This window comes from Coloeus monedula (assembly GCF_965178545.1).
Source record: "Coloeus monedula genome assembly, chromosome: 1".
Classification (NCBI taxonomy): domain Eukaryota; kingdom Metazoa; phylum Chordata; class Aves; order Passeriformes; family Corvidae; genus Coloeus; species Coloeus monedula.
The window spans coordinates 152176840-152189545 of NC_138781.1; the positions used below are offsets into that span (position 1 = coordinate 152176840).

At 44.8% G+C, this 12706-nt stretch overlaps 1 protein-coding gene across 1 annotated transcript in view; it reads right to left on the minus strand.

The window, feature by feature from the left end:
• The window catches only part of ST3GAL1 (ST3 beta-galactoside alpha-2,3-sialyltransferase 1), a 78297-nt gene that overhangs the window by 19876 nt on the left and 45715 nt on the right, over nt 1–12706 (minus strand). The window contains exon 2 of the mRNA XM_082297006.1: nt 5778–6574. Coding sequence (XP_082153132.1) covers nt 5778–6089 — 312 coding nt within the window. The 5' untranslated portion in view covers nt 6090–6574. The remainder of the gene's footprint in view (nt 1–5777; nt 6575–12706) is intronic.

A 12706-nucleotide genomic window follows, 5' to 3' on the forward strand; every position in this document is an offset into this window, starting at 1 on the left:
CAATTGCAAAATCCCAAATTATTAGCAGGTAGAATAGATTAGCCTTCAATCACTGGCATGATGGAGTTGCAGACAGAACATAGACAAGGCAGAACCCTTGTGGTGGACAGACAGGTACAGCTGTGGGTCTGGCAGCAGCCAGCACCAACAAGGCAACCCTGCCAACACACAGCCAGGCAGCCTGGGGGAAGTTGGGGTAGCAACACTGGTGTTTGTGGCTTTTCTAATTTATTTTTTACCTGTTTTCAAAAGATAAAGAGGAAATACAGCCCCATGAGAATCTCTTTTTGCACAGCTACTAATTGCCCCACTGCAGCAGTTTGGAAGCATTAACACTCATGCAACACCCTACAGCTATTAGACTAATCCTAGCAACAGTCTGGTCGGGCAAATCCAGGTAATCTCCATTATACAGACTCAAGGAGAACTGAAAAGGAAACCATCAACTTTAAAGATGCCTCTTTGGTCTGGAAAATATGGCTTTATCCTAGTTACATTTAATGTTTTTTAATTACTATGCATCTAAGAGTTGAAGGGGAAAAATACAGGGGCTTTCAAGAGTTTGGGCTTTGTTTACTGATTTATGTCATTGAAAAATTTACATTCTCAAATATAAATATTAGTTTTATATGTGCATATATATTGTAAATAACACACAATAATATGCTGAGTTGTACAATTTCTGACTTCCATGGCTGGTATGGGTCACCTCTACACTGCACTACACCACTACTACTACTGATCCTAGTGCTGAGAGAGACATGTGAGCTTGGACCACCTTCTCATCCATCTGTCCTCACCATAGGAGGAGCAGCTCCAGCCCAGCTGGACTTATGTGGGGGTTGCCAGTGAGGGTAAGAGGTAGCCCAGGGTCAGGTTCTTCCAGTATGTCCAAATCTGGCCTAAATGTCACACTTGCAACCAAGCAGCTCAACTGCAGGTGGGACTGGGCATGTGGCAGACACTGGGACCAGTGCCTGGGACCTGGCCTGGATTTGGTACCACCTTCTGCAGTGATCTGATAGCTACATGCTGCCTTCAAAGTACTGAGGCCTCTCTGTTGCTTTCAAAGTGTCCCCATCAGTGTCCCAGTTTTGAAGGAAACTTCTGGTGATCAAAGTATTTGGACACATTTTCCTCAGAGAGCATTCAAAACGCATCACTGAGGTGCCAAGCAGCTCTGCTGCTGCCTTAAAGATCAGTGCAGCTGCCCCAACTTCCCCAGCACACATGTTGGGTAGGGATGCCCTTTTATTCACTGACTGGATAGCAAATTTTTAATTTTTATTACATTTTTCCTACAAATATAATGAGTTTAAACTAGTATTTTCTTTTAGATATGCTAGTAACATGTCCCCAAGATCTGAGCTTTCTTCCAAAGAAAAGGCAAAACCCTCAAACATCATAAGACTAGAGATAAAAATTCTTATAACATGATAGTTTATGAAAAATGATCTACAGAGAAGATTGCCAGGAAACTCTGAGTCTAAATTTACTTATCACAACTTCAATCCATCAACCTCAACGTTTGGATTTAGAACAGCAGGTTCTGATCTCGTATTTTTAATACTTTCTGACCACCAAGAACAATGCATCCACCCCTGAGAACAAAACAAGAAAACTACAAATAAATGCTGTGCTTTGTTACGGCATGTAATTCTTGCCAAGTTTCCTTATATATGGGTTATTAAATTTAGTGAAAACATCCGCAGCAGTTGTGTCATGGTAAAACAATGGAAAACTTGCAGGTGAACCAGCTCAGGGAGGTGGGAAAGAAAATATAAACAGAAAGGAATGTATCATGTAACACCAGGTGCCACCTTGCAAAAACACTCTCACAGTCCCTGAGCATAAGATGAGGGAAGGCAGAGGAGAAAGAGAGAGGGAGGAGGCGAGAGACAGGAAGGGTGAGAGGGAGAAAAGGGAGGGAGGGAGGGAGGAATTTCTAACAAAATGTTCACGGCCTGAAGTGCTATTAATGCCCAGATCCTCCCTGAGAGTAGAGGATTCCAATTCAACTTTAAGTCACAAAAAGCACAGAGCAGCTGCAGGAGTGTACACAGGAGAAGAATTTGGGCCATTCTTTTCTACCCAACTAAAATAATGAAGGGAGAGTTTATCAGCTCTGTATATTTAAGCAAATGAACGGCAAGGAGCTGTCCTGACAACATCCCCATTGTTTACATGAGCAAAGAAACAGCCAGGTACATTTTCAGGTGCCTTCTCTGGAGCAGCCCTGCCCCATGCAGCAAGATGAGCCACTGCAGGGATGGTGACACTGACCTTCTCTCCCCTGCTCCATCCCACCTTCACAGGTGGTAGCACTAAATCCAGTATACACAAACAGTTTTATTCAGAGCAGGCAGGAATATTTCCCTCCAAAAGGTCACATCCTTCCACACTGAAAATGTTCAAACTGTATATTCTCCAAATAAACCATAAAGCAGCCTGACAGCCATGTGAAGAGCTGCAGGCAAGTGAAACCACCCCATTTTTCCGTCCCAAATGTCACTTTGTCTCCAATTAGTCTCTGAAATTGACTAATGACAATTGGTCATTAGTCTCTGAAATCAGTCCTCACTGTCCTAGTACTGGAGAGACACTAATGCTGCAGGACTATTTGGATGAATAGCACTTATTCACATCTACAGCAACAGGGTTAAGGGGGAGGGAGGGCAGACTGAGTTTGGCAGACAGGCAAGGGCTCTGCCTGTGTTTAGCGCAAGCACATCACACGGGTCTCCCCATGACAGGTAAGTCACAGCTGTGCAATAAAAGAGCTCCAGTGCATCTCAGAGTTTCAGTTACAGCTCAATGAAACCACCACGCTGCTGGAAATCAGCTTCTGAGAGTGAACACACAGTCATTCCTCCCCTGAAAAGAAGTTCGAGCAATCTCCGGTTTCCTCATGCCTCATTTTTATGTACAAATATAGCAAAACGTCACAAATTACTGAGTTGGCAAGGCATGCAAGAGTGAAACATGGCCATGAGCAATGTTTTCTTAGACTGGCTAAAATCTCAGAAGTGCTTTGAAGAAGAGCCTAAAAGTGAACAGCGAAAAGGGAGTTGCCCTCAGGATGCAACTGGGAATTATTTACTGAAGAAATGACACTGTCTTGGAAAAGCTTACCCAAAGCAACATGTACATAAGGAATTAGTTGCAATGAGGAGGTGAGGCCGTGTCATGCCCGGGGTTTACCCAAAACTCCTCTTTCAGGGCACTTTCTCAATCTACTATGCACTAGGGCAAAGACTTTCAGTAAGTAAAAACTTCCTATACACAGTGTAGTTATGGGGGACATCAAAATATTTCACATATCCTGGTTGAATATTGAAAAAGTCTAGGAATCTTAGAAGATTTATTTTTACCATCTGAAAAAAAATTGCTTTGATTTTGTATTCTGAAGTGGTGTATTCCCTTTGAACTTGATCTGAATAAAATAAAAAAAAAAAGAATGAAAACACTAAAACATGGTTAGACAGCCCTGAAAATTAATGAACAGCTTTTGTTTGGGATGGGGAGAGGAGACTTTTGACTGTTCTGAAAGTCTATTTTTTTTCATTTTGCTGAAAAAGAAACAAACATCCTCCAAAAGAATCCGTTTCAGGTTGAGCTGAATTTTTAATGCACTGGTGAGGCCACACCTTGGGTGCTGTGTCCAGTTCTGGGCCCCTCACTTCAAGAAGGACACTGAGGAGCTGTAGCAAGTCCACAGAAGGCAACAAAGCTGGTGAAAGGTCTGGAGCACAAGTCCTGTGAGGAGACTAAGGCTGAGGGAGCTGGGGATGTTTAGCTTGGAGAAAAAGAGGCTCAGGAGTGACCTTGTCACTCTCTACAACCACCTGAAAGGAGGTTGTGGCCAGGTGGGGGTCAGCCTCTTTTCCCAGGCAGCTGGCAACAGGACAAGAAGACACAGTCTAAAACTATGGCTGGGGAGGTTTAAGTTGGACATTAGAAGGAATTTCTTCACAGAAAGGGTGATTAGACTTTGGACTGAGCTGCCCAGGGAGGTGGTGAAGTGACCATCCCCAGAGGTGTTTAAGGAAAGACTGAATGTGGCACTCGGTGCCATGGTCTGGTTGACAAAGCAGTGTTCAGTCATAGGTTGGATTCAATGATCTCAGAGGTCTTTTCTAGCCTAATCGATTCTGTAAATTGAGGAAACACTGCTTCATTTTTTTCTGTTTCACTACAAGAAGGAGCATCACATATTCAGACTTCTGTACTGAGTCCCAAGCTTTTTCTTCTTATTAGTTTGGGGTTTTTTTCCCTAAGAGAGAATGCATTCCAACCTCATGCTTAAATCAGTGAGTTCTGAGTGCAGAATGAAGTGTGGATTTGCTCATGGTGTCCATGAGTAATCTCATCCTCATTACTGAGCTCAGTCTGTCCCCTCCTCTGAAAACTGCCAGTTGTTAGATTAGCCCAGCTCCCTGGTGAAACCTCAAGCCAGGGCAAGGGCAAGGACCTGAGCTTGCCATCTTCCCTTCTCAAGGCTCCAGCAAAGCCCAGCTAAGAAGCATGGGTACCAGTAGGAAAAGTGTTGGGAAGCTGCAAGAAAAACCACAAGCAATGAGAAATCAAAGTCATGGCCAAAGGGCAGGTGAAAGGATAGAGCACCTGGAGTACATATGACTCATTACAAAAAGGAGAGTCTCATCATAAAACAATTCTATCATTTACACAACAGTTACAGATGTCAGAGTTAAGTGGCTTTTATTTTTCACCACTAAATGCAACAGCCAGTGGAGTGAGAATTGATGAATCCGATACAGCCTCATTCCCACAGTACCTGACAACCCCTCCAAAACCCAAACGTCCCCACTACAATAGTGGGTGCCTGTTGGAGAGGCCCCCTCAGGGTGCCAGAGAAGGCCTGAAAGCCCAGAATTCAACAAGGGTTTGCTCTCTGCAAGACACCAAGTTGCAGACTGCTGGTGTGTTCAAAGAAAGGCACAGAGGACTATTTTTCCAGAAGAAGGGCAAAACAAGTGCAGTGAAACTGTGATTTCACTGTGATCGCTGCAGTGGAATCTGCACTTTAGCACCTTGGCTGCACAGCCATGAGTAAATCAAACAACTGATGACTTGTTTCAAGAGAACATTAAAGGGGCTTTTGTTAGGCAAAACAAAAAGATGCATCTTTTTCCCTTCTGTGCTGTATAAACAAGGCATCTGCTCACTTTCGTGATGCTTGGATCAGGAGTCAAGGGGCAGCTGGACCACCCTGCTCAAGGATACACTTGGGGTTGCTCCTTCCCAGTGGCCCACAGCCACCTCTGTGCTTTCCAGATCTGTTTTACAACATCAGCCACAACAGAGAATGTTCTCATACATATGGAATTAATAATTTTCCATTTAATCCTGCTAATTATTTACATTTCTTACAGTAGGGAGAGCCCCAGGAGAATTACAGACATCACAATTAGTTTGATTTTCTACCTCAATGGATGCAAAAAGCCCATCTGAAGCAGAAACAGACGGGTTATGAAGCCTGGTCTTTGTAAGAGATGGGAGAAAATGACAGTATTGACCTCTGCGAATTCCAAAGCTACCACCTAACTCTGTCAGGGATTTCTTTAGCTTGGAGCAAGTGAAAGTGCACTCCACGCCCCTCCGAGCTAAATGGCAGCACTAACACCCACTTCCTTCCACTTCTGCCTTGTCATCTGAGACAGACAGAAGACATCTCTTTCCATGTGCTCAGCATCACTCAAAGCCTGACACCGCCACTGTCACCCAAACTCTGGGATGTATCCACACCCCCCACTCACCAGCCACCACCTGTAGCTGTCTTCTGGGATCAAGGCATTTTGTGAGGTCAGGAAAGGTTGCATAGTTGAGTTAAATCTCTGATCGAACCAGAGGGAACGTCCCAGCTCTGAAATACACGTGCGACAGCTGCAAGGTCTCCTGGGGTACTTGAAGAGTTTTTGGACGTGCTCTGAAAACTGCACGGCGAGATGTCTGGGGTCCCAGGTGGTCGTGGTCACCTGGTGTGTGTAGTTCAGCACAAACGACGTCACCGTGATGAGCAAAAAGGCGAAGGTGAACATTTTCACATTCTTCCTCCTTATCACAACCATCTTTCCCCCTCGGGTTCTGCCACCACCACTGGCCAAGAACAATGTAGAGTCCAACGTAAGGCAAAAAGGAAAGGCTGCAGCAGGTGTCTGCCAGTTACCACCCCGGGCTTAGGCTGTACAGATTGACTCCACTACCTCCAGCCGTAAGGGAGAAGCTGCATCTTCCCCAAATGGGCTTAAAAAAGGACATTTCCTTTCACCTTCTCACAGTGTTTCAGATTTCCTTCCACCTCTCTGTTTCCTGTTGCTAAGCTCTCCTGATGAGGATTTACTGAAGACAGACCCTTGTCTTTCTGCATACAGAAATTAAAATTCAGGTTTTGTGTGTGAGAGCAAGCCATACATTAAAACAAGCAAACTGTAGAAAGAATTGTATTCTTTTCCTTGGAATTTAGTTCTTGAAGGACTGGATCATCCGGGTGCGTACATTCCATCAGAGAGACATGCTCTGATGCCCATTTAAGTCATGGAGAGAAGTTTGCAACCTAGAGACACACAGACAAAAAAAAGAAAGAAAAATTTTTATTAACTTTTCGTTTTTTTCTTTTGTATTCCTCCCAGCCTAATTTCTCTGCTTTTCTCTCCCCATCCCAGAACTTCTGATCAGCTCAGAGCCCTCAACACAGCAGCTCTGGCTTCAAGCTCTGCTGCAGTGTTTTCGTACTGAGGAGTTTGAGGGTGAAGTTTCTGAAAGGGCAGAGCATCGACCTGTGGACATTGAGTCTCTTTGTATTGAATCAGCCCCCTCACTCTGCTCTGGCCTTATTTGAATTACAATCTGTAGCTATTTGAATGACAATTACTCACCTCCCTCCTTCAGCCTGACCTTGATAGCCACAAGATAGGAAGCAAAGTATTCATAACTCAGAGCAGCTGAACAAAAAGCAGCAGGCAAAGGAGGGAGGAACAGGATAGGGAGGAAGATGAATCAGTTCTTTTCTCTTTCTTCCCCCAGCCAGCTTAATTTCTTAAGGATCGGGATTAGACTTGTGATTAGAGAAAGCCAAGCAAAAAGAGCTCATATATCCTGGGACAAACAGGGGAAATCAAAGTATTTGAAACAAAGGCCTTTGTTTCACATGGAAAATTGCTCTTTTTTCTGTCAAGGAAAGGTAGGTGATAGCAGCTTTACCCCAGCCTAGGCAGAGAGACAGGGAGCTGCTTTGGAGGTACAGAGAGACCCAGAGCTGCTCTCCCTTCCCCTCCTGGTGTCCCCTGCCTGGCAGCAGTGATTTAAACAAGTTTTTAAAAGTCATAAAATGAATCCTTTCATCCCACAGTGTTTTGTGGGAAAGCCATTGTGGGACAGCCATTGTTTTGTGGGAAGAAAAACACGTTTATAAAACTTCAGATGTTTACCAAAAGCCCCAAAAGTGCCATTGCTTAAATAACACTCTGTTTTGTTTTGTTTTGTTTTGTTTTTTTAAAGGTAGGGAAAAAATCAGAGAAGTGACTGTGTCAGAATACGTGCAATTTATGAACAAGCTGAAGTCCGGGGAGAGAAGTGTCATTTACTGCTCAGCTGCAGGCTTCAGGCCAGCAAAAAACCAGCAAAATTGCAACTGTTGCATTAAATCCCATCATTTTAACCCATTCTGTGCATGACATTGATGCGGGATCCTCCTCATTGCATCACTCAAATGTGACGTTTATCCAGACAGGAGGGGAGTGCAGCTGCAGCACCCCCAGCTTTGCTGCTGGCTCTTCTCCTGCGGATCTGCAAGGAGCAGCACCAGGCCAAACCGCTTTTCCAAGGGGTTTGACATGGCACCTTGGAAACAGCTTGGATTTTAAAGGTGGTGTGCAAATATTTGCAGAGTCCCATAAAGCCAAATAAAGACAGGAGCCTCAGACCTCGGTTTTAAGCCTTTGCCCCAGCTTTCTCCTCCTCAGCACGTGACGGGCAGCATGTGCCCTTCAATTAGCTGCTGTTTGCCAAATGCCTCGAGATTTATTTTAAGTCTGGCCCCTCCACATGCATTTATAGGAGCTCAAGGGCTGACAAGTGGGTCAGGCTAGATAACAAAGGGCTTTATTAATCCCATCTGCTTGGGCTCCTTGCACCGGTAAATCAGGGAACCATCCTGCATTCACTTTAATGTTACAGAGGGAAGTTTTTACACTAACCAGAAATCTTCCAAAGTATCCCCGGGTAAAATTCAGGAATCCCAGCCTTGGAGAGGTGACAGGGATGCTGACACTGTGTCTTGGAGAGTTAGAATGGGAGCTCAGGAGAACAACCCCTATGCACAGCCCCATCCATGCCAACTGCTCTCTGAGACGCAGAACGGCCTCAAACACATTTACTTTTCTAGCCTGGATGTAGTTGTGAGTCTAAACAAAAACACAGCCTCTAACAACCCCAAAAACATGCTGAATCCCAGAAGCAAATTGATTTTCCATTTATGGAGTGTATAATTCAAGAGCTGTGATGCTGGCAGGTCAACCCCCCACTGCTGTCAGCACTGGGCCAAGTCAGTATTTGTAAACACAGCTCCTGCTCTTCTGTTATACTTTTAAGAGGAGGAGGGAGGGGGATCATCCAGCCTTTCTTGGAAAAGCCTATAGAATGGAGTATTGTTGATAAAACAGTTCTGGCTTCCAAAACAAGCACACATTTCACCAGATGTATTTATTTACTGTAACTCAGATGAGGCTAATTTATATTTATAACTCAGGGGTGAAAAAACCCAAACCTGAACCAGTGTTTCCACAGTGGGCTACAATGTCTTCAAATTCCTAATCATCCTGTCTTTTTCAGCACGTGATGGGAAGGTGAGAAACCGGAGCTCCCAAAGCCCTTTTCCCATGCGGATATAAACACTGTATACTCTATTTTTATTCTTACTACTTACAGTTTCCTATGAATGTTCATGCTTCCTATGAATAATTATGATGGAAATATATATACAAATATATAGCTGACAGAAATGCTCCAGGGACTATATATTTGATTTAGGGCCCGAGGAAAAGGAAGACTGAAATGAATGTAAAATCTTTCTTCAAGTTCAAGTGTGACTTGGACCAGGACCCTTTTTTTTTTCCTTTCTTAAACCATGCGGAAGACACAACCCAGATATCACTACTTTTACTCTTCACAGCATCTTGCACCACATGTCAGACTGTTCCTGTGCCTCCCTCTGATCGCACGAGATTCATAATTCTTTGCAAAAGTGTTTCCATAGGATTCACCAAGGTGCTGGGTAGTGGAAGGTCAGTGGTGTGGGAAACCATGCAGGGATGCCAACCCCAGCTGTTGGGAATGTTCCACTTCTGGATCCTACTAGTGATAGTTAAATTAAGCCATTACAAGTAAGCAGCATGATACCAGCCACGGTCCTCATCACCATCCCTCGGCATGACCTTGGCATTAGCACATCCATGAACAGGCTATTTTGGCCTCAGACGCAGAAACAATTTCTGGGGACTTAAGGTAGGGAGATTTAGTGCCCAGCCCTCTCCCCAGCTACAGAGAGATAAGCAGAGCTTAATACTGCATGCCTGTGGGCAGAGATCCCAGCTCAGCCCATGCAAGCAGCAGGTTAAGCTACCTTAAGTGATTGGGTGCTTAAGGTCTTATTTTTGGTCTGGATTTTGCCTGCTACCTTCCCACTCCCCCCCTGTCAATGGATGTCATTGTCCCCATGTAAGGCACCTTTGTACACCCTGGGACAGCTTATTTATGCTGATAATACCCAGTGATGTGCAGTGCAGGGAAGATCCAAAAGGTCATGTCCCAGGAAGACCAGAGAAGGCAGGTTCAGAAGAAAGAACAGGTTCCTCCAAACCCTGTCCTGAGAATAGAAGTGGGTCCAGTGTGATTAAATGGTCATAAATGAGAGTCGAGTTTAATCTTCTGCCAACATTTTACATTGTAAAAGATACCAGGATCAATCAATTGTGGTAGTTTGCCTTCATTTTCTTCTCACGTTTTAGAAAAAAGGAATAAAAAGAGCTTTTTTTTTCTCCTCTGAGGTAGATTTTATGTGTATTGTAAACTCACAATCTGAAGTATGTCCCTGGTCCCTTGCCAATGTGGTGATTAACAAAGATAAAAACACATCGGTTCAATGGACTAATATAAAGCAATTCTTAACACCTTCAGGAAATATTTTTTTTACAAATCCACTTACAAACACAATGTATTCTCACTGCACTTGTCAGGTTCTGTGACAAAAGCTCATCTGCACACCCACAAAGGAGCACAGATAGAATAGCAGAACCTAAATAATGCTCTGCTCCAGCTGCTCCCAGGCCCATCCCAGGAGCCAACAACGCATCAAAGTCTTCACCAAAAGAGCCCGGGGCACAAAGGCAGGCGGGAACCTGAAACAAGGACTCAGAAGAAGGGACACCCTGCCTGCATCCCTCCCAGGACTGGCCCTGCACAGCATCACCCTCAGGCATGAAATTCACCCAGGTGAGTCAACTCTGCCTTTGGGACTGAGATGTCTTGCTGTCTGAGGGCATGGGACAGCTTATGGGGTGCAGGGGAAGGGCATTTGGGCATTACACAAGATCTGTGTGGTCAGCCACACAATATTAGCAGAATGGTAATTTTTTGATTTCTTTTAATAGATGCCTTAGACAAAATGCATGAAGAAAATAATAACGAAAAAATACTGAGAAAAAAATCACCATACCACTCTTCATTCCTCCACATTGTAAATGTCCCAGTACATTGGTGTTTGGCCCCTTTTTGATGCCTACTTTCCTAGCAAAGAAGTGCTTTGTACCAGCACCACGTTGAGGAGATCTTTGTTAGCTTGCGTTAGATGCTGATGGTTCAGATCCAGCTTTCCTGGTCTGTAACTCACATTAAAACCCTGGTGTGAAATGCACTCTCTAGTTTGAAGTTGCCAGCATTTTCCAGACACAGAATGTCAGGCAGAAGAGCACAAAAGCAACAGGGAACAGCAGCATCCCAGTACCGAGACACTGCCAGAGTTCCACTCAGGGCTTGAACAGCTCAAAGGTCCCAAAATACTTTAGACTCAAAACTCACATATCAACCTGCCCTGTCGAAATGTGGAAAAGGACAGTGTGACCTGCTGCAGCTCTCTCATGACTGATGGTGGCCATCATACAACCCTTCGATATCCCACGGTGTTTTACAGCTGGAAACTACACTTCAAGGAGTTAAGTTCAAGATTTGCTGCAATTTTGACTTCAAGAGATTGTGCTGTGCTAGAAAGGCCTCATCAGCAGAACTGCAAGTGCCCATTTTCAGAAGCACAGCTCAGATTCCTGCCCTGCAAAACCTACAGAGATGAAGTAGTTTCTCAGCTTAGCCACTGACAGCTACATTGTTATAAATTTGGCAGCACCAACAGTATGTCCCTAAGCATCATTTCTGCCACTTGAGGACTTTTTTCCTGTCCACACTTCTTGTGAGTAACTACTCAAGCAACCCTTGGTCTCAAAGCCCTGGCCTGGGACAAGGCAGGAGGTTAAATCTTGCCTTACTGTACCCACAAGAGCCCAGAGCAGTCTTGAAAGACGTAGTTCTAAGGAAACAAAAAGCATGTCCCTAGAAAAACACACATAAATTCATGCCCCAGGTCTGTGCTAGGCCTGGAGAGGAACAATGGAGGGAATTGTTTCACTCCAAACCACAGGCTTGTCTGCCCTACCCTGGCTCATCACCGGCTGCCTCCCACTGACTGGAGCTGGCTGACATTTAGAAAGAAATAATTCATTGTTCTGACACCTCACCAGAGACCTCTGAGCTTTTGCTACGTGAGACAGTGTGAATTACAGGACAGCCTGGCAGGCAGCCAGAGCTGAACACAGGGCATGAGCATGAATCTTAACCAGATGATGCTGGGACCCCCTGCAAGACCTCTGGTCCGTGGCCTTCAGCTCCAGCAGATCAGTCTCACCAAGCACTGAAGGCCGCATGGAGACACGAGGGGGTGTTGCCTGTGCCCCAGCACAGCCTCTGCCACTTCAGCCTGTTCGATGCTCTGGCAGGTAAAGGTGAGCCCTGCCCTTCTTGGGCACCAAAAATCACCGCAGGACACAATTTTGGAAAAGAACAAGCTGCCACGTCCCTTTCCATTTTCCCATCCATACAGCCATTCATCCCTTAATTACATTATGGATTCCATATAATTCCTCATCCCTGGAAGTGTTCAAGTCCAGTTTGACTGGGGTCCTGAGCAGCCTGGTCTAGTGGAAGGTGTCCCTGCCCACAGAAGAGGGGTGTTGAAACTAGAGGATATCTAAGGTCCCTCTCAACCCAAACAATTCTCTGATTAATTAAAATCAGATTGTGTTTTGTCTCTCAGAGCTCACCGGCTCCTCTCTCCTGTCCGTTGTTACATCCTCACAGAGATGGCATGGGTCCTGCATGCACACAGCCACAGAAAGGCAGACCCAAGTCTCACCTGCCATTTAATCAGGGAGAAAATGATCTGTAACTCTTCTGCCCCATCCCTGACCATGCTGAGAGGCAGAAGTCTGTTTGATTGCCACTGTCAACTGGGGTCGCAGCATTGAAATCAGGCAAGGTAGTTGGTATCGTGCTCTCAGATTTATTAAAATGTTCACTCCAAGCAACTCAAACTAATCATATCAACACTGCCTGGAAAACAAAAGCAGGAACATTTGAGGAA